The sequence below is a fragment of the Leishmania infantum genome, chromosome 5 (assembly GCF_000002875.2).
Source record: "Leishmania infantum JPCM5 genome chromosome 5".
Taxonomy (NCBI): Eukaryota; Euglenozoa; class Kinetoplastea; order Trypanosomatida; family Trypanosomatidae; genus Leishmania; species Leishmania infantum.
This window is the reverse complement of record NC_009390.2, coordinates 246,604-273,146: the sequence shown is the minus strand read 5'-3', so window position 1 is coordinate 273,146 and position 26,543 is coordinate 246,604. Positions and strand designations below refer to the sequence as shown.

The following is a 26,543-nucleotide window of genomic DNA, read 5'->3' as shown; positions in this document are numbered from 1 at the left end:
GCCAGGTGAGCAACATCACCTCCACACCCACAAGAACGAGTGCGCGCGTACATGTAGGCGCGCCACGCTGCCGGGATACGGCCACAGCAGACGAAAAGAGGGCACACGATGTGGAGTAGGGAGAAGCTGCGTGGGAGAGTGTCGGCTACACTGCGTAGGGGCTCTTCAGGCTGTGTGATCCTCCATACCCTCGCATCTGCCGTTTCGCACTTGCTTTCTTTCCTTTCGTGCTCCACCAGCTTCATCCTGCAGAGCGAAGCACCGCCATCTTGAGGATGACCATCGTCGTCGCCATCACTGGACCCCGTTCAGCACCCGCAGCGACGCCACCAGTTGCTGCTTCGCATTTTCGTAATCATAGAACTGCAGCGCACTCACTGCCTGGCTGGCCAATTTCTGGGCGTCGATCATCTGGTCCACAGAGGGCTTGAATCCGGTCGCACCGACGCCGCCGCTGGCGCTCGGCGAAGCCGCGTACCGCTGCTGCGCGGAGGATGACTGCGGCGGGAGGCTCGGCACCGCCGAGCTGGTGGAGAGCCGCTGCTGCTGCTGTGATGGGTGCTGAGGCTGCGGTGGCGCGTACATGTTATTCATGAGGGACGGCTGCACTGGTGTCTTGCTTCGTCCCTGAGTGTCGGCGTCCTGTGTGTACGGTGGCGGCGGTGTGTCAAGCTTCTGCGTCGCCGGTGGAGGCGTATACGGTGGAGCAGGTAAGTTTTCGTGCGCGGTGCTTGGCGCTGGCGCCCGGTTGGAGACGGACGTGGGCTGCGATGCCGGCTGCATGAAGCAGCTCGCCGGCGCCGTCGTGAACGTGTTCGTCTGGGCCGCGCCATTCACGCTGCCGACACCGCCCGCCGCATCGTCGTCCGCAGCCTCCAGCTTGTTGGGGCTCACGTAAGGTTCATTCTTGTCGAGTGCCTTCTTCATGCGGGTGGCGATGTACTTGGCGTACTTGCTTTTCTGTGCCGCAACGGAGTCCATGGCGCCGTCGTCGGTGAACTGCGCCGTCGCCTCGAACAGCACGGACGCGGTGTAGAAGAGGCGCACAATCGCCATGGACGCGTTCCCGGTCCGCTCCGCGTCATCGGCGCGGGCGAAGAGCATGAGCGCAAACTTGGTGAGCACCGTCCGCCCATCAACGCCTTGCAGCTGCGTACCGAGGCGCGCCTTGCTCGCCTCCAGCGCGTCCAGCAGGGTCATGAGGAAGGCAGTGCCTTCCTTGTCTTCCTTGCTCCGCTGCCGCATGCACAGGAAGGCGACGTGCGTGCGCAGGTAGTACGCCACGAGCGGCTCCTTGTCTTCGAACTCGTGCGAGCGCTGCAGGAATGGCCGCACCAGCGCCGCCCATGGCTGGGGCACCTTCTCCAGGAGACTTGCAGAGGACATCATTTTGATCAGCACACACGACTGTGCGCACGCGTGTCGGTCTTTCCAGGCCTGAGCCACGGGACAAGGTCAGGGGTCAGATACGCGCCGCTCTCCGTCACGCCTTGATGGCTACACCGGGGGAGGGGGGAGAGGGGGGAGGGGCAGAGAGGGCCGAGTGCGTGGAACGGGAGAGACCGAGTGCTGCTTCCGCTTCGGGTGAACGACGACGACGGTGATGGTGGTGATGGACCAGTGCGGTTGCCGTGGATGAGGGGAGGGCAACAAGCAAATAATGTATGAAGAACGAACGGGAAGGCGCAGCGCTAAGCAGAAGAGAGAGCAGGACGGGCGAAGGAGGAGGCAGGTGATAGCGGGAGAGCCAACGTGGCTGCGAGCTGAGGATGGGTGGGCGTGGGAGGGGGGGCATAAAGCGTGGGCGATGGAGGATTGTGGGTGCAGTGCAGTTGCGTGAGGACGGTGAAAAGTCGCGCGAAGAGCCGTGCGGAAGAGAGGGAGGGAAGAAGAGAGAGACCCTGACGGCGACGATGAGGTTCGAGGCGAGGCCGTGGCGACGAACAAAACCGATGCGGATCATGTCCTTTGATAATCCCTTGCTCACCAGCGCGAAAAGCGCGAAGGGCGATGAGGGGCGAGGGAGAGCGCGCCTTTCCCGCCAGGATGACCTCGCCACACGCAGGAGGTCTGCCCCGCGTGTGGCGTTGCCATTACCACCAGCAGCAGCAGCACTAGCGTCTGGCACTCCCGTCGCTTGAAGGAAAGGTGTGGTGGTGGCGGTGAGAGGCAGCGAAAGCTGTCCAAGTAGAGGGGTGGGGCGTGAAATGGGGTAGGGGTGGAGGGCGTGCGTCGATCTGGTTTAAAGGTTGCAAACAGAAGCGTACAGGAGGACAGAAACGAACGCGCGTGCGCGCGCATGCTGACCCGTGCACACCAGCACAAGCAGACTTGCACCGAGTCACGCACACGCACGCATGAACAGAGACGAGGGAGGGGGAGGGGACAGCGCTAGCAAGAGAAGACAGTAACAAGATCCACGCACACGCACAGACACACAGACGTACACATACAGACACATGCATACACACACACACATATATATATATATATAATGTATAGGGAGGAAGAGGAGTACAACTGAAAAGCAGCGACGATGTTTCGAGAGGAGATCAAGCGGAAGACGAGGAGAGATGGGGAAGAGGAGGAGGAACCTGCATTCGTGTGTGTGGGCGAGTGTGGTGAACATCAGCATAGGAGATGATGAGGAAGGCGGTGACTTGGCGCGCACGCGCAAGACACCCAAACGCAGACGAACACACACACACGGGAGGGGGGCAAGTGAGAGAGAAAGGCAAGCAGAAATAATAGTAATGCCAATGGGCGGGAGCAGCAGAGAGAGCGTTGGCGGTGGTGGGCGCGGAGAGGAGGAGACACGACAACCCCACCGATCAACGGCAATGGCCAGGGCGACGCGTGGGTATGCGGCGTGCAGAAAGGGGTCATGCCTGAGAAAGGGCGCTCTTGGAGAAACAGCAGCAGCAGCAGCAAGGCTGGAAAAGAGTACGAGGCACACAGAGAGACTTCACTGCGGGCGTGTATGATGTCATGTGACGTGCTGTCCCTGGAGCTGGTGAGTAACCCCCCCTCCTCCCGCTCCTTCAGCCCGCAGGCGCGCGTCCCATGCGCGGAGAGCGGGAGAGAGGCAGACAAAAAGGTGCACACCCACACACATAACACATAATGCATCAGTGCCGGTCACCATCGTCGCCGTACTCGGTCCACACCCTCCCCATCAGAAGCATCATACCCGCCTTCACGGCTCTGCCCGCCCTTCGCCTTCTCCCAGCGGTTACCGGTGCCGGTGCGTTCGGCACCAAGCGTCCCAGCTGCGGGTCTATATGCCGCTCGCGGGAGACTGTGAGCGGGACTGGCGATCAATATTGCGCACGACGCGCAGCTCCCACTCTACCCTGTCCAAGTCCTTCATCACGCGCTTCATGCGCGTGTTCAGCTGCGTGTAGCGCTGCTCGTTTCCGCGCTCACGGTGTCGCGCGACCGCAATGGACATCTCCATCTGCATCTTTTCGAGCTGCGTGCGCAAGATCGTGTGCTCGGCGATGAGCTGCTCCTCGACGGCCGTCATTTCCGGCGCCGCCTCCTTGCCAGCCTTGCCGCCGTTCGCGACGGGCTGACCACCAGGATTAGCCGTGATGTAAAGCGTGGCGCCAGCGTCGTTTTGCGGTTGGAGAGGGTCGCGGTGCTCCTCCCCCAGCAACTTTTGCCGCTGCTTCTCGAGGAAGGCGTCTTCCCTTTCCATAAAGCGCAGCGTCTCTGGCGAGTCGGCCCGCAAAGGCTTCCGGCCTGCAGACGGCGACAACGTACGACGATGATACACGGTGGACTCGACCTGGCTGCTGTCGTTCGTTTTCGGGGCGATGGGCCGCTGGCTGTAAGTGCGCAGGCGGCGGCGCTCACTGAGCTGCTGCGGGGCCGTTACCGCCGCCCCGTTGTCCGAGTCCCGCTGTGGCGTCACACTGGGAGTGTAGACAAGACCAAGGCTGCCTGCCTGCGACGCCTCCACGGGATGGCCTGCGTACATTGCTGCTGCTCCGGCTGCGCCGCCGCGTGGTTGGCCAGGACGGTGCGGGGCACAGGACGACGCGTAAGATAGCGACTCCAGGGCTGCCACCGCGGCATCCGAGGGACTGCCCCTGAGGGTGCTGGATGTCCGACTGAGAGCACGACCACCGGCGCTGCTTTGCTGGTGCGACGGCGCCGGGTGCGAGTGGTGGGAGGTGACCGCCGCCGCCGCCCGGTGCCCACTCGCGGCTGCTGGTGCAATGCCAGCGTATGGGCCCTCCTCAGACAGGCCAGAGCGGCCCGAGCCGACGTGGCTGCCGGCGCCCGTGTTGCTGCTGCGGTGCTCGCCAGCTGCCGAGGAGCCCCGACGATATGGGATGTCTTGCTCCTCGCTCCAGTAACTTTGGCCGTGTTGTTCCCCCTGCAGAGGCGGTGGGGGCGGCAGCTGATGCGACGCCGACGTCAGCGAGGAGGAAGGGGAAGGCCAGCGATGCCCGGCGCTGACACAGTTGCGTTCGCTCTCGCGGCTGTGGCTGCACCCGCCGAAAGACTGCTGGTATGCGCTACTCGCCTTTGCTTCCTCCTCGGCCGCCGCGAGTTCCGCGAGCTCTTCCGCGGCCGCGCGCCGCTCCGGCGAGGGCAGTAGCGGATGCCCGGTTCTCTTGTAAGAGCTGTACTGCGGTGCGGGCAGCTCATCGTGGTTCTCCTCCGCTCGCAGGCGGGCCGACGGCGGCGTCGGGTCACTTCGAGTGCGATCTACCGGACCGGCTGCGGTGCCACTTGGCTGCTGTCTGTCGTCCATGATGGGCCACGGCGTCAGTGCCACACCCATCCGGTCGCGAGGCTGCGCGCGAGGCCTCGGCTGAGGCTTCCACGAGCCGGCCACCGCCTGCGACGGCGGCGGCGTTGAGTCGGCGCTCGTCGTGTACACGGGCTGCACTGCTGCAGCCTCTCTCTCGTTCATCGCCGGTAGCACAGACGACGTGCGGGAGCGTGACGATGACAGCGGGCGGTACTGCAACACCGGCTTCGGCTGTTGGTGCTGCCTGCTCTCCGTCGTCGCCGTCGATGCCTCATGCAGATCGTCCTCTGCCCCGCGTGGGCGGCTCCCCCTCGACAGCTCCGAGACAGACCGCGAGGTCATCTGGGGCTGCTGCTGTGGTGGGGCGGGCACTGCCTTGTTCCGACGCGTTCCGCGGGCGTTGTCAGGATAGAGATGCGCGCCCCTGAAGCAGTGTTCCGAGTGTGCTTGCTCCGTCGGCGAATCTGCGGCTGGCGTTGCGCCGTCTATGGGCTGCAGCCGAAGCGCGCACTGCTCCAGCACATCGTCGATGTCGTTCAGCAGCTCACTTAACGCTGCTGGGCTAATGTGGATGCACCCCTCGCCAGGCGACTGCTGCCACTTCGCCAGATACGCGTAGACGTTTTCGAGCGCGTTGCGGTGAGACTCGTAGGCGACAATGCTCGTATCCAGGGACGCCTCCAGCCAGGCGATCCTTGCGCGCTGCTTCTTCAGCACAGACGAGTCCGATGTCGACATGGTCCACGGCGCTGTTTCTTGAGGAGGGAGAGGGGTCAGAGGGAGAGAGCGAGCGATCGACGGGAGTTTGGGCGCACTGTGATGCGCGACGAGCCTGCGCACACAAGCACCTTGCCGTGTCGTGTCTTTCCTGCGGCCCGTTCGTCGTTTCGTGTCCCTCCAGTGCACGCGAAGAACCGACACCCACGCAATGACAGGGCGAGAGCGAGCGAGGGAGATGCCGATGACGACGGTGCTTTCAGCCGAGTTTGCGCGGAGGGGTGGGTGGCTGTTGTTTGGTTGCTTCGATGTATGGCTGCTGTGGTGTCACTGTTGGGTGGTGGTGGTGGTGCTTGCACGAGAGTATGTGCACTCCTGCTTCTGTAGACACCTATCTCGGCAAGCGGCGGTGGCTGCGTTGAGCACTGCTCAAAGAGAGGAAGAGGGTGATAGGGGTGGGGTGGGGTGGGAGGGGGGGGAGAGTTAGAGGCGGCTGGAGGTCGGCGCAAGACAACTCTCACGCACGAGGTGATGCTTGCAGATCATGCGCCACCGCTGACGATGGGATCTTCTACACCCCGAAAAGAGAAGGAGCGCTTCGCTTGTGGTGGTGGTGGTGGAGGGGGAGGCGGGGGGAGGCCCAGCGGCACTGCGCACTTCCACGGTCCTCCTCGTCTCGCGTCTCACCGCTGTTTGTGTGTGGTCAGTGCTCCGTGCTGAGCTCGCGCCGATGGGGATGAAGCCAGCCAACGACGAAGGAGAGGCTCGGCGAAGAAGGGCGGGCGACGAACACAGAAAACTATATAGATGGACGAAGAACGGAACAGAGCACGCCGTGCTAGCACGAATAGCATCCGACCAAGTCGCCACCAGCAGCGCTGACGGCAACAGTGTTTCATAGAAAAGGCTAAAGCATGGCGAGGAGGAGGAGGGTCGCCCACCAAGAGACTCACGCGCACAGATGCAAGAAAGCCGGATGCGCTGCTGGATGATGTCGAGTGGGGCCAAGTCCAAGCGAATGACAGACTCGCGTAGATAAAGAGGGAACAGTGACCGGGGTGCGGAGGAGGAAGGGGGTCAAGACGGCACAGACACAGACACACACAAACACACACACAGAGACAGACACACGCAGAGATTCGAACATCCTCAGCCTCCACATCGGCATCCAGAGAAGCGACCACTATCGCAAAACCTCTGCCCCCCTCCTTCCTGCGCCTTCTGTCTCTGCCTCCCTCTCTTTCGACTGGACAAAATACACGGCATCCAGCACGCCATTGGCACACGAAGAGGGTCACATCCTTGCAGACGCACGGACACGAACACAACCACAGCAACATGGAAGGGAAGAAAGAGAGAGGGAGAGAGGAGGACGCCGAAATCCATCACATGATGCATGCAGACGTAGGCGGAGGAGATGATAAAGGCAGAAGGAGGGAGCGGGGCGAGCAAGAGAGGAGACGCGATGGGCAAGGGCAGACGCACACACAAAGACGCATGCTCAGCCGGGCAGCCTACAGGAATACGCTGATCACAGCAACAACAGCAGCGTGAACAACAAAACAAGCGAAGAGACGAGCAGCCACAGACTTCGCTTGTCAAAGAACATGTTTAGCAGCACCGCCAGCGAGGCAACACGAAACACCACGAAGGACACCGTTGGCCCCATCTATACACCTCAGCGTCGCGCTTCCTCGTTACTTCGGCTTTTTAGAAGGACATGCTGAAGCTGACGTCGCCGCCGCCGGCGAGCTCGCGCAGCGCCAAGACGAAGCCGATGTTCGGGTTGACATCGGCCTTTTGCCGCTTCACCGCATCGAAAGCCTCGCGGTAAGTCATCGCCGGCGCTGCGCCTCCGAAGGCGCTCCCACTTCCACCGCCGCTGCTGGTAAAGCTGACGCCTAGCAACGTGCTCGCGCTGGCGTTCAGGTCGCTGTGGGGGCGGCCCCTCATGGGTGGTTGTGTGGGGAGAATCGCGCAGGACGAGCGCAACGGCACCTGCTGCTGCTGCTGCTGCTCACCGGACGGCAGAGGCGTTTCGTACACGTTCTCGCCGTCGCCTCGGCGCTCGCCGGCAACGGCGCTGTGATCAGGTGTGGTGGGGGCCGCCTCTGCGGCCGCGACGCACAACTTGTGTGTTGGGAAGTTGTTTCGCACCTTCTGGGTGTCGCTTTTCAGCGTTGGTGTGGTGGTAGCACTGACCACAGCAAGGCTTTCCGATCTCTGTTCAACAGCCATTCGCGAACCATCCTCCTGCTGCCGATCCCCCTCCTCGTCCACCCCGTCATCCGCATGAACGCGTTCGTCGGCGTAGGCCGCCTCCAGCAGCGTCACCGCGCGACTCCCGCGCGCGCTGCGGTACGAGGTCACCGGTGCCGACGACGGCAACGCACAGAGGACACGGCGATGATAATGATGCTGCTGCTCCTCTTGGTGTCCGCCGTCGCTGCGGCCGCTTGCCGTAGCGCTGCTACTGCCTCCAAAGTTCGAATTATCTTCGACACTGCCCATCCGCCCGCACCCTTGCCCTACCTCTCTCACGGCCATGCGCGACGCCGACAGCGCCATCATCTGCTGCTCCTCATCGCGTTGCTCTCTCCGCTGCTGCTGCTGCTGCCCGCTGATAAGAAGCCGCCGCTGAGTCTTCTGCAGCCGCCGCTCTCGCAGATGCAACAAGTAGCACGGTTGGCACAAGCGCGAGGCAAGCTCGATCTGGGTGGCGGGCGACCCCGTGCAAAGCCGCTGCTGCGACAGTGTTGAGGCATTCCCACTCAGTGGGGTTGTGAGGGAGCCGGAAACGCACCCGCCGCCGAGGGAAAGTGGCGACGACACAGGTATCATAGCAGAGCGCCTGAGCGTTCGTGGTGAGTTTGGCGGCAAGAGGTTCTGTACGAATGGCTGGACACCATTCACGTCCGGACTTCCGTGCGAGGCGAGGTCCCCGTTCACACACCTGCTGCCGCGCCCCGGGCACGCCGGCGTCGTCGCCAGGACCGGGGACGATGTGTTGGAGACGCCTCCGTTGTTGTCCTCGAAGAAGGTGAGCCCGCCTGCCTCTTCGATGATGCGGCGCTCTCGCTCCAGGAAGTGCACGAAGAGCGAGGCGGTGTCGTCTAGCGGTGCTAGCGTGCAGCCGTAGAGGATGAGGTAGGCAATGATGAAGGTGGCGCTGCGGCTCACACCCATGCGGCAGCACACGAGCACGCCACCGCAGTCGCGTGGGTCAACGACGGTGAGCGGCGACGGCGACGACGCCGACGCGGGTAGTGCGGTGATGGCAGATGCTTCTGGTAGGGGTGTGGTGGTTGCCGTGTTGAACAACGTATTCGTGCGGACGTTGCTGCCGTTCTGCGTATCCGAAGACACGTCCGCCGATCCTGGAGCAGCAGCGGCAGCACCAGGAGCTTCGGTGGCCGTCGCGCCAGCCGGATCAGCCGTGATGGGCGCGGCGGCAAAGGGCGGGAAGGTGGCGTTGCCGCCCGGAATCGGCGACGGAGAGCATGAGGTTATGGTGCTGCTGCACCCGGCACCGTCACCGAAGCGCGCACCGAGCCCCCGCGTCGAGGACGGTGTGCGGGGAGTCTCTCGCTTGCTCTCCTTGAACGATGGCTGCCCACCCACCGGCAGTGGCGGCGACACAAGCGACGGAGGGGCCACCCACACGTTCTCCGCCTCGTCCGCCCAGGCCCAAGGCATGCGCCCCTGCACTTCGCGATCCTCGGAGTCGTTCACATTGACACCCGGCGCGCTCGTCGCGGCGCGGCGGGCCATGCGCTGATGATTTATTTGCCGGCGGTGCAACTGCTCGTGGATGATGCGGGTGACAGGCGTGAAGAAAGGTGCGATGACTTCGTCAGAATGGTCGCGCAGCGGACACTGAGCGTAGCGGACGTGATGGTTGTTGTTCACCATCGCTGGTGTCACCGGGCACTCGTACGAGCAGTTGATGACCAGCGAAATATCGTGCGCCACCAGCGCCTCCGTGTCGGTGGCGTCAACGTAGGCGCCGAGGAAGAGCCCGGGCAGTATCTCCGCCGCGTTGAAGGAGGAGGCCGCAGACGGGACACGGTTCATGCCTTTGCCGGCTGCCGCCGCGGCGGTGGCGGAGACTTTGGGGCGCGGGCCACTTTTGGCGCCTCCGCGCGTCGGGGTCGTGGGGCTGAAGGTCGTATACGACGGCGACATGACTGGCTTCAGGACGTTCAACTGCTGCCGCTGCTGCTGTGCACCTTTCTGTACGCCAGGCATGCGCACACCCGTCGCGGACGTCACTTCTGATGCAGAGCGAGGCAGGGATGGCAGCGCCGCGGCGACGGCGGTAGCGGTGCCGTTGCTCTTCGGCGGAAGCGACACGGGCGATGACAGCTCATCGGCAGCCGCGGCTATACCAGGAGTGCCGGCAGTGCGTGGAGAGCTGTCGGATGCCATATCCTCGTCCGATTCAGGACCGTTGCGCGCCTGCTGCGGTAGTGGAGCGTGGGGCAACTGCAGAATCAGGTGCGTCGGCTGGTGACGGTGCACCGAGGGAGGCAAGGGCGGCATGACGGCGCTCGCTGACAGATGTCGTGGCCCACCGGTCGTGCAGTCGTGCTTGTCGCCGCTCGGCATGCTCGCTTTGCCGTCGCCGTTGCCGTCCACGGAAGGCGTGCTTGTCGGTGTGCTCTTGCCTGTCGCACGCGGCGTGCTCGCCGTCGTGGCTGCCAAGGCAGTCTTCAGCGTCAGCGGAGCGCTGGGGAACGTGTTTAGGAAGGCCGCCGCTGCTGCCGAGGACATGCCAGGCGTGGTGTTGGCGCCATCGATGGTATTTGGCATGGAGGCGCTGCCGCAGCATACACGCTTGCGCCACTGGCTAAAGCTGACGCGGGACTGAGGCAGTCGCTTGCCGTGCAGTGACGACGAGGCCACTGCCGCGTATGTCAGTGGGGCCGTGCTCGCCGTCGCGGTGGTACCCGGAGGCGAAGACGATGCGTACGCCCTAGAGTCACTTTCGCCGTCACCGCTCACCGCCGTCTCCGGCTTGCGGCTGGCCGTCGTCCGCCGCGCATCATCACTGGCGCTACCGGGAATCCCAAACACGGTACCGCCATCACCGCCACCGCAGTCGCCCACCCGCACCACCGGCGACGCAGGCTCACTCCCTGGTGCCGCATGCGCCGCGGCCAGGCAGGAGCTGCTACAGTCGCTCTTGCTGTTCTGCGTGTCGGCCTCGTTGCCGTCCGAGTCAGAGAGGCTGCGCGAGGACGGGAAGCCGTAGTAGATGACATGGCCACCCAGCACTGCAGATGACGACGTCACCGGCGCCTGGAGAGACCTAGCAAGAGAGGCGGCGGAGGACAGCGCAGCCGCCGCTGCGGCGCGTTCAAGGCCGCTGCCGGAGCTGGAGGCACGCCTCCGGTCGCCGCTCTTCGCCTTGCGCGCTGACGTGACGCGTGGGCTCATGCGCAAGTAAGGACGGGACTGCCGTGAGTGTTGCGGCGGGTGCCGTGCCCTTGACAGATTCACCGCTATCCTTTTACCTTCATTGTTGTCCCCGTCGTCGCCGTCGCCGGCGCTAGTCATCTCTACACCACTGCCGCGATCGACACTGTCTGTACCACCGGCACCACCGGCGTGCCCATCGATTGCAGCCGTGGCGGACGGCGAGGTCCGCGACGACCAGGACGGGGTTCCGCGGAGAAACGGAGAATTAGTTTTCGAGTCTGCGTAGCTGCCGCCTCCCTCCTCGCGTATCTGCAGGAGTTGCTTCGACGGTGGCCGGTGTGGGCGCCGCCGCCGCTGCCGCTGCTGCTGCTGCTGCTGCTGCTGCGGTCGTGCCGGCATGGCTACAGGGCCAACCTGAAGAGGAGGGAGTGGGTGGGTGTGTCGGAGGGCGAGACGATGGGGATAAGGAATGCAAAGCCAACTTAAAACAATCAAGCACCACGCGCTACCGAAGAGAAGCGAATACGCGCACACACACACGCACACGCCGACACGGACGATCCTCGCAAGCGAGCGCACAAACCTAAAGGAAGCGGGGGGGGCGCCAAAGTCACCACCCATGCGCGACCACCCTCGCCCACGCCGCTCTGCTGGAACGGTGTCTGTGCCTGTGTGTGTGCGTGTGATTGGACAGAGATCAGAGAAGGGAACGGCTCTCACCCCCGACTCTCCTTTCCACCGTCTTTTTCACTGAGCTAAGCGTTGTGTGGCCTCGTTCTCTTTCGCTTACGTATGCACGTGCGTGTGTCCGTCACTGATGATTGCCCACCGGGGACACAGCGCCGCGGATGCGCACGGTAGTGACTGGGATCGGCGTGTAAGGGGGGTCGGTGGGTGGGCTCGCTGCGGCTGTCTGCGCACACCTGCACGTGCGGTCTTGCGCGATGCTCACGCAACGCGCGTGCGCGTGCAGGTGACAGTGATTATGTGTGTGGAGACGTGGACAAGAGCTCCGGGGGCGCACTTCTCCCCGCTTTCTCGCAAGGCGTCTCAGCGACTATGATGCGCAGGCAGGCAAAGGAAGCGATCGTAAGCACAGCAAGGAAGCGCTTGGCCATGTGCATCTGTGTACCGGCGCATCAAGGACGTGTGGTGGTGGTGTCGACGGTGAGCGTGGACGAGAGAAGGGCAAGAGGAGACGGATGAAGAGAAACGCACGCGAGACGACGCGTTACGAGCGCTGCCAGATCAGCGAGAAAGGATGTGGCATGTACACCCTCTCCCCGCCTGCCCTTCGCACCTACACGCGCACTGACGCAGTGTCGGGGATGAGCGACGCAGGAACACACACACACACAGTGAAAACACAGCAGCGGCAGCAAGCAAGTAAGCAAGTAGGCGAGCAAGCAAGCAGGAACGCAACAGCAAGAAGACAACGAGTGCTTCGAGAACAGAAAACGTAGAAGGAACGCCCACACGAGTGACCCACTCAGGTAGATGGAGGAGAGCGAGACGGATGAGGGGGCGGGGAGCTGCAGCGGGTGTTTCTGTCAGCTCCTAGTATATTTTCTTGGTTGCCGCACACTCACAAGATAGCTTTCCAGTTTGCGTATGCGTGCATGGGTCACGGAAATATATCGAAGGGGGGGGGAGAGAGAGATGGACGGATGGAGAGGTGGTGAAGGGCAGCGGTGACAGAGGCGCCGTGAGAGTTGCCGGTGTGCGGCGAGCGACAGATACGCAGCCTGTGTTTCGCAGCGTAGACGCTGAGGGGATGGGAATGGGGCCAGAGACAGAGAGAGTGCCCGAAGAAGGGTTCATCGTCTTCTCTTCGTCCCTCCCTTCTTTCTCTGACCTTCGAATTTCGGGCGGCTTCCCCCACCCACCCCCCTCCCACACACACACGCACGTACACGCTTGTACACGTCTTGAGGCGGTGTTCGTTCAAGAGAAGCAATCCGCGCACTATCCCGCACTCGTGCGGCGCACACACGCACGCGCCGTGAGTAACGGAGAAGATAAAGAGCACAACGAAGAAGAGGCGAGACGGGGCTCACGCAGATAAAGCGCGAGATGCGCCGTCGCCGGCGTCTGTGACAGAGCCGGCCGCCAATACAATTTGGAAAACGACGGTGCGACACCCACCCACCCACCCACCCACCCACACACACACACACCGCGAACATCACGAGCATGCACAGGGGGGGGGAAGGCGCACACGGGCACGGATGCAGAGATTGCTTATGTCTGGAGAAAAGCAATATATATATATACATATATATATATAGGGTATTTAGAGAGGTGTTAGCTTAGTTGTTGCAATCTCTGCATGTGCGTGAGTATGCGTGTGCAGGTGATTCCCCTTGTGCCCCGAAGGCGAAAGTAACGAAGAAGAAAGGCAGGGATGCGCATCGCTTGATGGGGCGGCCGCGCTAATAGCCAGACATGCGAACTTCGCGAAACCCACGCGCGCGCACACATGCGTACAGGGTTTGCAAATGCCTTGATCACGATGTCTCTTCGACTTGCGGCCATCGTGCTACCCCCTCTGTGCGCATGTGACCGGGGCTGCACCTCAGTAGTCCTTGTAGCTGTCAGGCTTTGAGCGCTTCTTGCCGAGTGAGTGCTGCGACGCGAAGGCGGAGCGGCGGTGCACCGGTGCCTGGTGATCCGCGTGCGGAGACCGCCGCGGCACGTGTGCCGAAGTCGCCTGCTCGCCGCCGCTGCCGCCATCTGCACCTGACCTGGCGATGGGCCGCGCTGGGAAGGTGTGGGGGTGCGCGCTACTCCCGCTCGTACTGCTACTGTTGTTGCCGCCGCCGCCGCTGCCGCCGTAAATGCCAGACATCTTCATCGCCGACACGACAGTCTCGATGCCGCTGCGGAAGCCGCTCGGCTGCGACGGATGACCTGCCACACGGCCCGTCGTCGTCCTTGCGTACGTGCTGAAGCGCGCCAGCGAGTTGACGCACGCCGGGCTCGTAAACGAAGAGCCTGGTGAGCGCGCATCGCTGCCACCTTCGAGGGTGGACAACGACGCACGCTGCGCGGCAGCCACAGTGTCATCAGTGCCTACCGCGGTCGCTGGCGTCCTCGTCGACGTCATACCAGCAACTGCCAAGTCGCTACCCGGACGGGTAACCGATGGGCCTACCGAAGCCGGCGACGCTGCTGCCGCTTGCTGCTGCTGCTTGCGCATACGGCTGCTAACGTAGTAGTACGGCTGGGCGTTGACGTTGATGCCGCTTCCATGGGTGGTGGACGACGACGGTGACGTGAGCTGCACGGTCGTGCCAGCCACAGACGGCAGTTGCTGTTGCTGTGCCGATGCAGTGTGCTGGTGCGACTCCGCACCAGCATCCGCCGAGGTCGACACCGCCGCCACGGACGCTGCTACGCGGTTCGTGATGTCGAAGTGAGCGGAAGAGGAGGCTGCGGCGAGGTGTCGCACTTGTATCGACGCGCGAGCGACGTCGTTGCCCTGGTAGTAGTATGAGGACGGTGCTGGGCCAGAGACGGCATGCTTCTGCTGACTAGGGCACTGACCCGACGAGGGCGGCGACGCAGACCTGTCGAGCCGGCTGCCTTGGCTCACCGCCGTCGGCGCCGCTGCTGCCGCCGAGGCAGACGCGGAGGCGGAGAGGGTGCCAAAGTAGCCCCCGTTAGCGTTGTTCGCGAAGTTCATAAAATTGTTGTAGCGCACACTGTCGAAGCCGCTGCTACCGCCGCTGCTGCTAATGGCAGTGGAATGGACGCCGCCACCGCCCATCACGATTGCGCCGCTCGAGCTACGGTGCGGCACATTGCTGCCGTCGCGGTGGGACCGAGAGGCCTGGTACGGGGGCTCGGAGGCCCAGGCCGCCCCCGCCGTGGCAGCAGCGGCTGCGGCAGTCGTGGCACTGCTCGTGGCACGCTTCTGCGCGGACAAGGGTGATAGCCACGTACTTGCCGAGGACGGCCGCTGATGCCGCAGCGCTGCGGCCTTCTCATCCTCGCGGTGGTATTGCTGCCAGCGCAGACCCTCCTCCTTCCGGGCCGCGGCTGCGGCGACAGCATTTTCCTCCGCCTTGGCAAACACGCAGCGCTCCAGGCGCGCCAGCCACGGCACCACGAGCGTGTGCCACTGATGCAGCCGGTAGGCGCCACGCAGCACCTTCAGGCGCTGCTGCTCCGCCGCGGGCAGGGCGGTGACGCTGGCGGCGGCGTCCTTCATGGACGAGCCGGCGGCCGAGTCGGGACCCTGCTGCTGCAGCTTCGCGTTTGCCTCGGCGATTTCGCTATCCTCCTCGTCCGACACGTACGCGGCGACTTCGTCCGGGTACGCCGCCGCAAAGGCTTCGAGCTGCGCGCTGGTTGGCTCCGCGTCAATGCCGAGCTCCGCGAGCAGATCTAGCAGCGCCATGTACTCGTCTACATGCACCTGCGTCTCCCACTCCAGCTTCTCGAGGAAAAGCAGCTCTAGCTTATTCATCTCGCGTCCGCTGATGCCGCCGATACGGCCGTAGTAGACGTTGCTGTAGTATACGTCGTCGCGCAGCTTGATGCCGAGCACGATGCTAGTGATGAGTAGACGATGTGCGTTGTAGATGGTAACAGGGTGCCCGCTGTGAAAGACGTACTTGAGCAGAAGTAAAAATGAGCAGAGGAGCGCCTCGCCGCTGCACGCGCAGTACCGCACCAGTCGCTGCACGTACATGGTCACCGTCATCGGCGGTATGCAGTGGGAGTGGAAGTCGCTCGACGGGATTGGCTCGCCCTTGTGCAGCTTGCACAGCATGCGCATCATGAAGGAGAGGGCAAGAAAGGCGTAGCGAGTTTCGATCAGCTTGATTGGCGGGCGTGTCGGCGCGAGCGTGGCGCCGCCGTCGGCACCCGCTGCCTGCGGGCCCTGCTGCTGCTGCTGCTGCTGCTGCGCGTCTGGCGGAGTAGCGCAGCTAGGCTGGCTCGTGCTTCTCCGCGGGCCGTCAGACGCGGGCTCGGCCGCGGTCCTGTGGGCTGCCGCGGCTACGGCTGCCGTGACAGGGGCCGCCAGCTTCGGCGGCTGGGACGGCAGAGGGAAGCAGGACGGGTCGTACGGAATGCCAGCCGTGACGCTGTCGCTGGCGTGCCGCCGACTGGCCAACACGCCAGTACTGCTGCTGCTAACGCAGTTGCCTCTGCTCGCACCCGCGACACGCGCCCTCCGAGTGCGACTGTCGCGCTGCTGCGGCTGCTGCTGCTGCTGCGATGCGCGACGGGAAGCGGACGATGCTCCTTTTTCACGGTTCTCGTCAGTGGTGGCGACATGCGACGGCGACGCGCGCTCGCCCTCGTCGTCCTCATCTTCCTCGAGGATCGCGGAGGCGGCGGCCGCGGTGGTGGTGGTGGAGCTGGAGACGTAGCGAAGCTCGTCGAGCGCCACTGCCTCACCCTCTCCGGTGGCGAAGCGCTTTGGCGGCGGCACCACCGGCGTGGCGTCTGGCGCGGAGAGGCAGGCGGAGCTCATGGATGTGACGGCGGCGCCGCCACCGGGGGCAATAATCATGGCGGCAGTGGCCGCTTGGGGGTCGTGGTTGTCCTCGTCCCGTTCCCCTCCATGGCGCCGAAGATGCGGCGGCGGGTGCAGGGCGCGCCACACCTCTTGATCTTCTTCGTACTCGGCATCGTCGAGCGTGCGCGCGCGGTTGCCATCGCCGTTTGGGTTACCACTGTCGCCACGGCGCTGGTGAAGCTGGCTCATGGTGCGGCTGTTGCGGCCACTGCTAGGGCCTCCCGGGTCGGTGCCATCCTTGTTCGTGCTCGCTGTTGTCGTCGTCGTGGTCGGCCTGTGCCGCGAGGAAGAGGAGGGGTCTACAAACGTGGAGGGGTCGGGGATGCGCATGGCGGCGCCGCAGCGGTGATGCGGATGCGTTCGCTCCTCCTCGTCCTCCAAGTCTGCCTGCGGCTGCGGCTGCTGCGGTGGGAGCGGTGGCGACGACGGATCCCGCAGAGGCTGTCTTGGACGCTTGCTGGATGGCGCGCTACATCTGACGCGGTGCTGCTGCGAAAGATCGTCGCTGTGGCGACGGTGCTGCTGCTGCTGGTCGTCGTCGTTGCCAGCCACGGCGGCACCGTCCACGAAAGCGGCACTGACAGCGTCGTCGGCAGCTACTTCGTCCTCGTTGTCGCGGGCGCGGCTGCTCGAGCACGAGTCCAGCGATGGCCGCAGGGAAGAGCAGGGATTCGAGTAAAGGTGGTTTGCCTCGTCGACGACACGTTGGGCGCGGGCTCGCTGTACCTGTTGCTGATGGGAGGAGACCCCGGAGAGGGGTGTAGACTGCTCGGAGCTGTCCGTCGCCGCTGACGTGACGCTGGCGTTGGTGTTGGAGTGAAGCAAAATGGTCAGGTTCGACGCGCTACCGCTGCAAGTGCTGGGGGAGAGGCGCTTCACGTGCTGGCTCTGCTGCTGCTCTGGAGACACGGTGATCGCTGCGCTGGCGTCTGGGCAGCCCTGGTGGTGTTTCTCTTGCGTAAAAGGCGACGCGCGCGCCGCAGTGGTTGCAGGGGCAGACGTCGCCGTTGTTGTTGACGGCTGCGGTGGTTGCTGCGGCGACTCCGCGTATGTAGGAAAAGCTGAATGGATGCGATCCGTCGAGCGCGCGGTAGACACGGCGGCACACGCGCGACGAACGTTACTGGAGCCGCTAGAGCCAACAATACCGCTGATGCCGTTGCTGCCTCCGGTGGCAGACGCCGGCGGACGATGCGCGAGCTGAGACGAGCGTGTATGATGCGGCGGGCAGGCTTCTACACAGTCCATGAAAGGAAGGGTACGGCGGACACGCACGCACGCACACGAACAAGCACACGCACCCTTTTTGGAGAGAGGAAGGAGAAAGAAGGCAGATGGTGATGGCGATGGAGGGGCTCGCACCGAGCCGTTTGACCAACGCACACACACACGCACGCACGCAGAGGGAGGGAGGGAGGGAGGGAGACAGCCAGAGAAGGAGGAGCGAACACGCGACGGCAAGCGCCGCACCCCGAACAACAAGTCAAAGCAAACAAGGACCGGGCGATCCCCTGCGCACGCACTCCAACGAGCACAGGCGGGCGTGCGGGGGAGATGGGCGAGAAGGGGCGGTGCCGGCGGGCAGAATCGTGTCGGTCCGTCCGTCAGAGCGGGAGAAGACAACACGAAAGCGGTCAGACACACCCACGCACGCGAAGCGACGACAGGAAAATGAAAGCGAGAACACGACGAACGACGCCGCGATGAGAGCCGGCAGAGACGCCGTCGCCACACCGCCTTCTTGTCCGGGTGCGCGGTGGTCTGTTCAAGCTGCTACCGCCCCTCTCCGCACGTGCCGCCCCCCTCTCTTTTTTCTCTTTTTTTTCTGTGTGCGTATACGTGGCGCACGTATGCAGGTTGATGGGCGAGTGCGGAGTGTGGCAGCGATGATCCTGATGATTGAGGACGACGATGGGCGAGAAGGGTGGGTAAGGGAGGGGAGAGGGAGGGGCGCGCAAGGGGCTGCGATAACAGGGACACAGACACGAACCGAGGCGCTCTTTAGGATGTTAAACTTCGTTAGTCTATAGCTGTCACTTCTCGTTTTTTTTTTCCTGCACGCTGCGGCTGCGGTTTAGCGGAAGCAGCAGCGCAGCGGGCGCAAAGGAGGGAGGGGAGGGGAGGGAGGAGGGGGCCTTTACCCTTCCTTCTGGTGTATAGGAGAAAAGGCGTTTCGTAGCTTATCAAAGGTGAGCGGACGAGAGAGGGAGGGGTACAGCAGGAATAGGGAAGGTACAAGGGAGCGAAGGGGCAGCGAGGAAGTGCACGTGCGAGAGTCCCGGTGCGAGGAGCTGCGCGCACTTCGCTGATGTGCGTCTCCTCTGAGACCGAGAGACGGGAGCGGAGGTATGGGGGCAGGGCAGGGATAACAAGGCAGAAGGGTGGGGGTGGTGGATGTGTAGGCCGGAGGCGAGTCGAGAGAGGGAATAAGCGAGGGCGGCGCACACACGCACACGCACGCAGGGAGACGCACCGGCTCCCTTTCACATACACGTCAAGATCGAAACGAGGAGGAACAGCGACACCTCGGAAAAGAGCTAGTAGTGAGGGAAGAGGAGGGGGGGAGAGAGAGAGAAAGGGCTGCAACAGAGGGCGTGCGCGCGTCCGCACGCGGGCGCGTGAGCTGTGCGCTGTCAGTGATGGTGTGCGTACGTGCGTGCGCTTGCGCTGCTGCTTGCCGTTGCGGGGGAGCGGGATGCAGTCCCTTCTTTACGTTAGGGGGTTGATGGCTGCTGCTTGAACTCTTTTCGTTGATGCATTCGCCGTCGAGTGCTTGGGAATCATAGAGAGCCGCACTATCCGTCGATGCATGTATGGACGTCCCCCATGTGGGAGTTTATGTTTGCGTGCGCGTGTGGCACGACAGGGACGGCGAAGAAGAGAAAGCAAGCGGGGAGGGGAGGGGCGGCGCGAGAGTGAAGGGCATGAGAGACACAGAGCGATGAGGACGGCGTTGCTGATGATGATGCCCACCGTGTGTGAGGTACAGCCTGCATGACCCTCACGCGCCAGACCCTCATCATCGTCGACACAGCATGCGTCAGCACGCCGAGGGGATGCAGAGAGAGACGACGGGACCACATCGACCGCAGCATTACTTCGTGCCGCAGAGCGAAACCTCAGAAAAGCCAAAGCGGAGCGAAAAGGGCAGGACGGCCACGCATCACCTCAGCGTATGGGCGTGCGCCTGCGCGTGCGCTCGGCAGTCGGCGAGTAGGGAGAGCAGAGAGCATCGGCCAATGCCCACCCATCGCCATCTCGCCCCCCTCCCCCCTTCCCTCTTGCTACCTTCGAATTTCGGTTTTGTGTGTGTGTGTGTGCGTGTGTGTCTCACTGCCTCTCGCTTCAGCCGCAACGACGCCGTGACCCGGGAGAGGGAAAAGGCGAGAAGGGAGTGCGGGACAGAGAGGAGCGTACCAGGTGCGTGTGTGCGCCACTACAGCACGCGCCTCCGCCCCCGCCCCCTTTGTTCGTCTCGGAGTCGCAGCAGCAACGGTATTGCTCGGTGGCGAGGCAGGAGACATTGAAGTACATGTCCCTGTAGCTGCACGGAGGGGGGGGGTCGCGGTGTGCGTGCCCTCGGCCAGGGATGCGGCGCGATGAGGCCGAAAGTGACCGTGGTGGTGGTGGTGGTAGCGATGGGGGTCCGTACCTCTCCTTCTCGCTCTTCTCGCACCCGTCGTCTACCCCCTCGCCTTTTTCCCAATCTGTGGGGCTACCGAACATCATGCCACGCCACCACGTCCCCACTCCCAACCCCTTTGCAGCCTACCCGCGCATCAGCACCGCTGACCGCCAACACACAGACACACAGACACAGACACTGGCACACCTCATCCCGTTCTTTACGGCATAGCATCTAAGTTCCACGAACCACGCGCGCCGCCATCGCTGATCAACGCATACATACAAACACGCAAGCACGGGCACGGATCAGGGTCGGTCGGTCGGTGGTGGTGAGGGGAGCGGATGCGTGGGAGGCGTACCCACACGCATGCGCGCACACGGGCCTCAGAAGCAGATACACACAGAACGTAGGAAGGGCGAGCAAGTGAAAGGGGGAGGGGCATGACACGGACGGGGATGGACGGATGCCGATGATGGCCGTTGCGGGTGTACCAGGGGAGTGGGAGGGCGCGCGCGCATTATCTGCTTCCCTACTCGTGTCGCTCTTCTTCGACAGCGGCATCAGCAAGACGAGGTCAAACATGATCGTTGGCGCGGCGGTAGATGGGCTTTGGGCGTGAGAGCCGCTCCACCGCCGCACGCTGCGCCTCACCCTCCTCGCTACTCGGCACCGGCCGTAGAATCAAGTAGGGGCGGCGGTGCTCGTCTAGGTGCACCTCCTCGACAACGGTGCGGGTGGCGCCGCGTGCGCGGTGCCGCGCGTCGTCGGCGTCACGCACGCCAAGCCCAGAATCGGCGGCGCCGTTTTCCGCGGCTGCAGTGCCGTCGGCGGGGATGCGCCGACGCCGCGACAAAGCGGGCTGCCCAGGCAGCACCTTCAGCCCCTCGCGCTCCGGCGCCAGTGCCCACGGCGACTTGCGTGCCGGGTCGTGAATGCGTATGGAGGAGTAGGCCGAAAACGGCAGTCCGTCCGAGATACCGTTCACCGTCTTCACGTTGACCGCGCCGCCGCCTGTAGCGGAGGCCTTGCCGCCCGTGCGCGGTGGTGAGCCGGTGGCCGAGCGCGCACCGACCATGTATTTGAAGGAGATTCCCGGAACGTGCGGGCGCGCGCGCGACCCGGTGAATTCCTGCGTGTAGTCCGTCGTCCCGCCATCGTGCAGGGACGGGGATGCGGCGCGCACGCTGCTCGGACCGCCGCGGCCGTCAGTGCCACCGTCCGCGATGCGCGGCTTGAACTCGCGACGCAGATCGACCACAGGAATCGCATTCGCCGCCGCCGCCGCGTGCTCTCCGCCACCTCCAGCCCCTCCGCCAGCGCGTACGCCAGTGGCCGTCACCGTCGTGGAGTCAATGATTTCGTCAAGCCACTTGCTGCACGTCTGCGCTGTCACGCTGCTGATTCCGTCAACACCGCCGTGACTGCGGCGAGAGATGGGGCTTATCGCCGTGGCAGCACTCGCGCCGAGGCTGCCTCGGCGCTGTCGCAGGGTGCTCAGGCGTGCAACCGTGGCCTTGCTGAGGTAGGCCGGCTCTTCCTTGCGCGCGGGCGAACCGCAGGCGTTGGGATTCGCGTCCGAGGTGTGTCTGCCAGCATACGCCGTGGCAGCAGCGGCAGCGGCGCTATTACATGTTCTCAAGTTGTTCGCCGCGTTGCAGCTCTCGCTGCGCTGAGCACGCCTCTGCTCCTGCTGCCATCGCTTCTGGGTCGACGGTGAGTGGGCGCGCAGGTGGTTGCCAAGGCCCCGTGACCACGCCCGCTCCCACGACGGCGCCGGCGCCGCCGCGCTGACGCTTGCCGTGTCAGCGCCGCTGATGCTACTCCTCCTGTTACTGGTGACGCTCCTAGACTTCGTTGCTGCCGCGGCGGCCCTTGTTGCGTCAACGGATGACGACGTGGCGGGCAGGAGGCCGTGCGGCTGATCAGAGAAGCTGCTCCGGCGCCATGAAGCAACTCGCACCGGCGCCGCCGCGTCCTTGACCGCCGCTGCTACAGTGCCGTGTGTGTTGGGCTCTACCGCCGGATCGACCTTATCCTTGCCGAGAAACAGAAGACCCACGGACTCCGTCATCGCTGCTGCCGATGTTGGTGGCGGTGGCTGTGAAGGGAGGCTGTAGGGTTGGGCAGCTGCCCAGCGTAGGGAGCCTGACAGGGGCGAGGACCGCCCCCGCTCCTGCTCGTTCTGCTCATACGCGGGCGCCGTGCCGCGGCCCAGAGGGGCTGTGGACGGCATGGCGGACTGCAGTGCTGAGGTGGACAGGCAGTAGGGGTGCTGCGACTCGGCGGCTGACGACATCGTTTCATCCAAGCCGCCACCGGGAGCACTGCAGCCGTCACGGGTGTGGGGATGGGGCGGGGAGCCGCGAGCGCCGAATCGCTGTCGCTGCTGGCTACCGTAGTAGAGCGCCGCCGCACCACCATCCGTACCACCACTGCGCGCGCTGGACGCTGGCTGGCTGTCCGGCAGAACGCTTCTCTGCGCCTCTGCCACGGCGGCGTTGCGGAAAGCATCCAGCAGCGCCGACGTCCAGCGATTCCGCTCGCCGGAGAGGGGTGAGTAACTGCCATAGGCCGCAGCATCGCTGACCAATGCTCGCGTATTGGTCGTGTCCAGCGGCACGGTCCCGACCGAGGTGGCGCGAGACCGACTCTGGGAACGGGTATACGGACTGCCGCCGACACGAGCGTAGCGACCGCCGCCGACGTTGATATACCCGAGCGGCCGCCGCACCCGCGGTGGTGACGCGAACGGCTCCCACGAGCGCCGTGTGCCAGCATAGCGCCATGGAATGCCGACTGTGGTGAGGGGAAGCGCGCTTCGACGCTTCGCCGTACTGTGCTGCCGGCGCTGCCGTCCCCACGAACCGTCATCGCTGCTGTCCGCGCCAGAGCCCCTGCCGCTGCGGTTGTCGTCACGATGGCTCGACCGCCGGCGACGGCCGCTGCGCTGCCGGCTGCCCATGCCTGCTCCCACAAGGTCCGCGTTGCCGTCACGCAGCAACTTTGCGAGGCGGTAGAGGTCTCGACTCGTCAGCTTCTCCGAGCCGCTTTCGGCATCCTCCTCGTCATCGGCATCGCTGCTGTCGCCGTCGTCGTTGCCGCTGCGCCCCCTGCTGGTGCTGCGTCGGGCGTTCGTGCTACGGCTGCGGGGTTTCGACCGTATGCTGCGGGGCTGCCGCTGCCACTGCCCGTTCTTCTGTGTGTCTGAGGGGTCGAAGTGAGCGGCCTTGCCGGGCCGCTTTCCCGACCGCGTTGAGGCGGACCCCGGCGGCTCAGCAAAGCCGCCACCACCACCAGCTCTGCCGCGGCCGCGTGCCGATGTGCGGGGGCTCTTCTTGTCTCCCAGCGTGGACGTGGAAGAGTCAGACGGGGACAGCGGGGCTCGGCATGATGCGGTGGACGCGATGCTGTGGATGCTGCGTTCCATGCTAGATGGCTTCTGCGTGTTGTCCTCTTCCTGCGGCGACAGCGGTTCTCGTGCCACGCCGGCGGCCGCAGCGGGCTGCGGTGGACTCGCGTGCTCGGCGCGCGGAGCCGACTTCGATCGCGAGCTCCGCAGCTTCTTCGACGCCAACGCGTCCTTGCCAGCTGCCTCGTGGCGCCGGCGCTCTTCCTCCTCTTGTCGTCGCTTAGCGGCTGCGGCAGCGCTGCGTGCCGCTGTTGTTGCAGTTTGCCGCACCGGCCGGAGAATCGAGGAGGCAGATGCCTTGTTATTGCTGTCACGGTGCGCAGACGATGATGATTGCGATGTGGCGGCTGCACCAGCGCCAGCACTAGCAGAAACTGACTTGGATGTCATGGCGCCGGTGGAGTGGTACGTACCGTCGTTGCAGTCGCCGTCGCCGTCGCCGCGGTGGTGGCTGTGGTCCCTCGTTTCACGGGCTGCCGCGTGGCGCGGTGGCGAGGAGGACGACGGCCTTGGCGGCTGCATCTTGTCTTTGTGCAGCGCCGCGTCTTCCTCTTCTGCGGCGCTTTTCTGCGCTGTGCCCGATCCCACCGCGCTGTCTGTGTCCTTGACCAAGGATGCGTCGCGAAGGCGACCAGGTTCGGGGCTGTGCGAGGCTGCTGCTACCTGCGCGCCGGCGTGCGCACCACCACCACCATCTCCACTGTTGCTGTCGCTGTCCTCCGAGCTTTCTCCTAGTGGCCGGAGTCGGTGCCCAGGTGACCGCACGCCAGCTTCGGGCAACTGATCTTCCTTGAGCACGGTCGAACTCGGCACACGGAGTGCGTTCGCAGCTGCAGCAGCCGCTGGTGGCGGTGCCACGGACAATGACGGTGAGGGCAGTGACGCAGTCGGCGGTGACGTCGAGCCGGAGTACGACTGCTGCTGTGGCTGCTGCGGTGAGGGAGTCGGGATGAGCCGCTCGTGCGGCGGTGGTGGCCCTACGATGCGCTTCATCAGCCGCGGCCCCGCCGGAGACGGGTGCTGCAGCTGCTGCTGGGGCGATGGCACCAACCGCACTGCTGGGGGAGAGGCAGCCGCCATGCTTCGGCCCGCGCCAGGAGGCGGAGGACCCATGATTGCACTCTTTGCCCCTACCACGACACCACCGCCGCCAGGGCGGCCCTTTATCGCCATGAACTGAACAGGTGGCATCCTCATCGGCGAGCTTGCTGGGGCTGGTGCTGCTGCTGCGGCACCACCACCGCCGCTCGCATTGCCGGCCTTTGACAGGCTCACGGGTGTCGGCGACTTGCCACGCAGCGAGGCTGGCGGCTGCCCCACCATCATCTTCGCGTTGACCATCAACTGCGGAGGGGGCATCGGCTGCTGCTTCTGGGGTGGGGATCGACTAGCAGGGTGAGGCAGGGAGCGACTACGCGGCATCCAGGTGCTGCTGCTATGGGGACCGGTAGGGCCGCCACCGACGCCTTTCTCACGAACGTCCAGCTCAGGCGGCGTCTGCACTCGTTGCGGCCGTTGCTGCAGCGCTGCAGCTTCGCGCCGCAGTCGCTCGTTCTCTCGTTCCCTGTCCGAGGCACTGCCGGACTTCAGCGAGCTGAGAGCGTTGGTGAGGCTCCGCACCAGGTTGAACTTGTGACTCTTGCCTGTGGCACCAGCCGTTGCCACTCTTGTTGGCTGTGGCTGCGGTGGTGACGGCGACGGCAAGGCGGTCGCCTGCATCGGTGACCGCACAGGACTTTGCCCGAGGCTCACGCGAAGCGGCGAAGGGCTGCCTCCACCGCCAGTGGCAGCAGCAGCAGCAGCACCTCGACCCATCGCCCCCGGTGGCGGTGATGTTGTGGGTGACGGCCGCCGGCTTGTCTCCCAACCCTGCCCTGGTGGCATCATCATCTTGCTATGCACCACGGCCTGTGGCGGCGCTGCGGCGGCGGTAGCGCCGGGGGCTTGACTGGGGCCGGGGCTTCCCATCAGCAGCTTCATGCCTGGCGGCATCATGATCTTCTTCCCGTTTACAAAGGCGAACTGCGGGAATGAGTGAAGTGGGCCGATGGGGCCGCGTCCTGGCGAACCAGGCGGCGCTGTCATCGTCCCTGGTGAGGTGGAGCGGCTTAGTGGCGGGCTCGTCGCGAAGGAGTGACCACCCCCAGCGGCTAACAACGACGACGGTGGCGGCACCAGCATTTTCTGGTTGCCGGCCATCGTGAGCATCTGAGCAGGCGGCCCCTTCCCTCGAAAGCCGGGAGGTACTGCGGCTGCCGGCGGTCCCATCAACCTGGCGGCCCCGCGACCCCCACCGGACGGGTAAGGGCCCTTCACGAGATGTGCGCCTGGCGGCAGCGCCATGACACTGCCGCGATTGGATCCACCGCGTGCACCGGACGGGATCATTGCCGGGGCGCCGCCACCGCGCGAGACTTGCGGGGTATTCGAGAAGCTAACGGAGGCCATGGGCGTGCGTCTCTGGTGCACAGTGCAGGGGGGAGGTCACGGAGTAGAGCGTGAGCAAGACGCAGTGATGCCTCTGCGACGCACGGGGGCGAACACACACACACACCTTGTAACCCACGCACACGCGCGTGAAGGCCTCCTTCCCTTCCTCCCGACTGCAGCCCTTGGTGAAGCAACGAAGCAGCAAGAGCAAGAGAAACTACGAAAGAAGAAAGGGAAGGCGCACAGCGACGAGATGAGCAGGATGATGATGGGGGTGAATGAGGGATAGGGGGGTGAGCAGGATGATGAGGGTGGGATGGGCTGTGTGTGGTTTTAGTTGGGCACGTCTATGAAGCAAACACGCCGGCGCACATGTATGTTCGTGCGAAATCTAAAGCGAGCGATGGGAGATGAGAAAGCAGTCGAGGAAGAAGATCAAGGGCGTGTCGGTGATCACCGCTGCGCGTGATGATGATGGTGATGGCGATGAGTGATGCCTGATGGTCGGTGATGGTGTGCCGACGGCGAGCAGGCAACGGGAGAGCGTGAGAACGCCGTTACACGAGCTGCGTTCCCACGCGCGCACGCGCTCACAGAGAGAGGCGCATGGACGCCGGAGGAAGAGGAGGAGGTGGTGGAGGAT

The 26,543-nt window shown here is 64.3% G+C and overlaps 5 protein-coding genes across 5 annotated transcripts; all 5 read right to left on the bottom strand.

Annotated features, from left to right (window-relative positions):
• Positions 1-294: 294 nt before the first annotated feature.
• LINJ_05_0740 (conserved hypothetical protein) lies at positions 295-1,389 on the bottom strand (the record flags this gene model as incomplete). Its single annotated transcript, XM_001463000.1, has 1 exon — positions 295-1,389. One exon carries the CDS (start codon positions 1,387-1,389, stop codon positions 295-297), a length of 1,095 nt encoding a protein of 364 aa, XP_001463037.1.
• Positions 1,390-3,277: 1,888 nt separating this feature from the next.
• LINJ_05_0730 (conserved hypothetical protein) lies at positions 3,278-5,107 on the bottom strand (the record flags this gene model as incomplete). The annotated part of the gene is made up of 1 exon (XM_001462999.1): positions 3,278-5,107. The coding sequence occupies one exon, from the start codon at positions 5,105-5,107 to the stop codon at positions 3,278-3,280; it is 1,830 nt and encodes a 609-aa protein (XP_001463036.1).
• Positions 5,108-7,192: 2,085 nt separating this feature from the next.
• Positions 7,193-11,524, bottom strand: LINJ_05_0720 (phophatase-like protein; the record flags this gene model as incomplete). The annotated part of the gene is made up of 1 exon (XM_001462998.1): positions 7,193-11,524. The coding sequence occupies one exon, from the start codon at positions 11,522-11,524 to the stop codon at positions 7,193-7,195; it is 4,332 nt and encodes a 1,443-aa protein (XP_001463035.1).
• A 1,954-nt stretch (positions 11,525-13,478) lies between these two features.
• LINJ_05_0710 (putative CYC2-like cyclin) lies at positions 13,479-17,681 on the bottom strand (the record flags this gene model as incomplete). The annotated part of the gene is made up of 1 exon (XM_001462997.1): positions 13,479-17,681. One exon carries the CDS (start codon positions 17,679-17,681, stop codon positions 13,479-13,481), a length of 4,203 nt encoding a protein of 1,400 aa, XP_001463034.1.
• Positions 17,682-20,635: 2,954 nt separating this feature from the next.
• LINJ_05_0700 (conserved hypothetical protein) lies at positions 20,636-25,813 on the bottom strand (the record flags this gene model as incomplete). The annotated part of the gene is made up of 1 exon (XM_001462996.1): positions 20,636-25,813. One exon carries the CDS (start codon positions 25,811-25,813, stop codon positions 20,636-20,638), a length of 5,178 nt encoding a protein of 1,725 aa, XP_001463033.1.
• Positions 25,814-26,543: the final 730 nt, after the last annotated feature.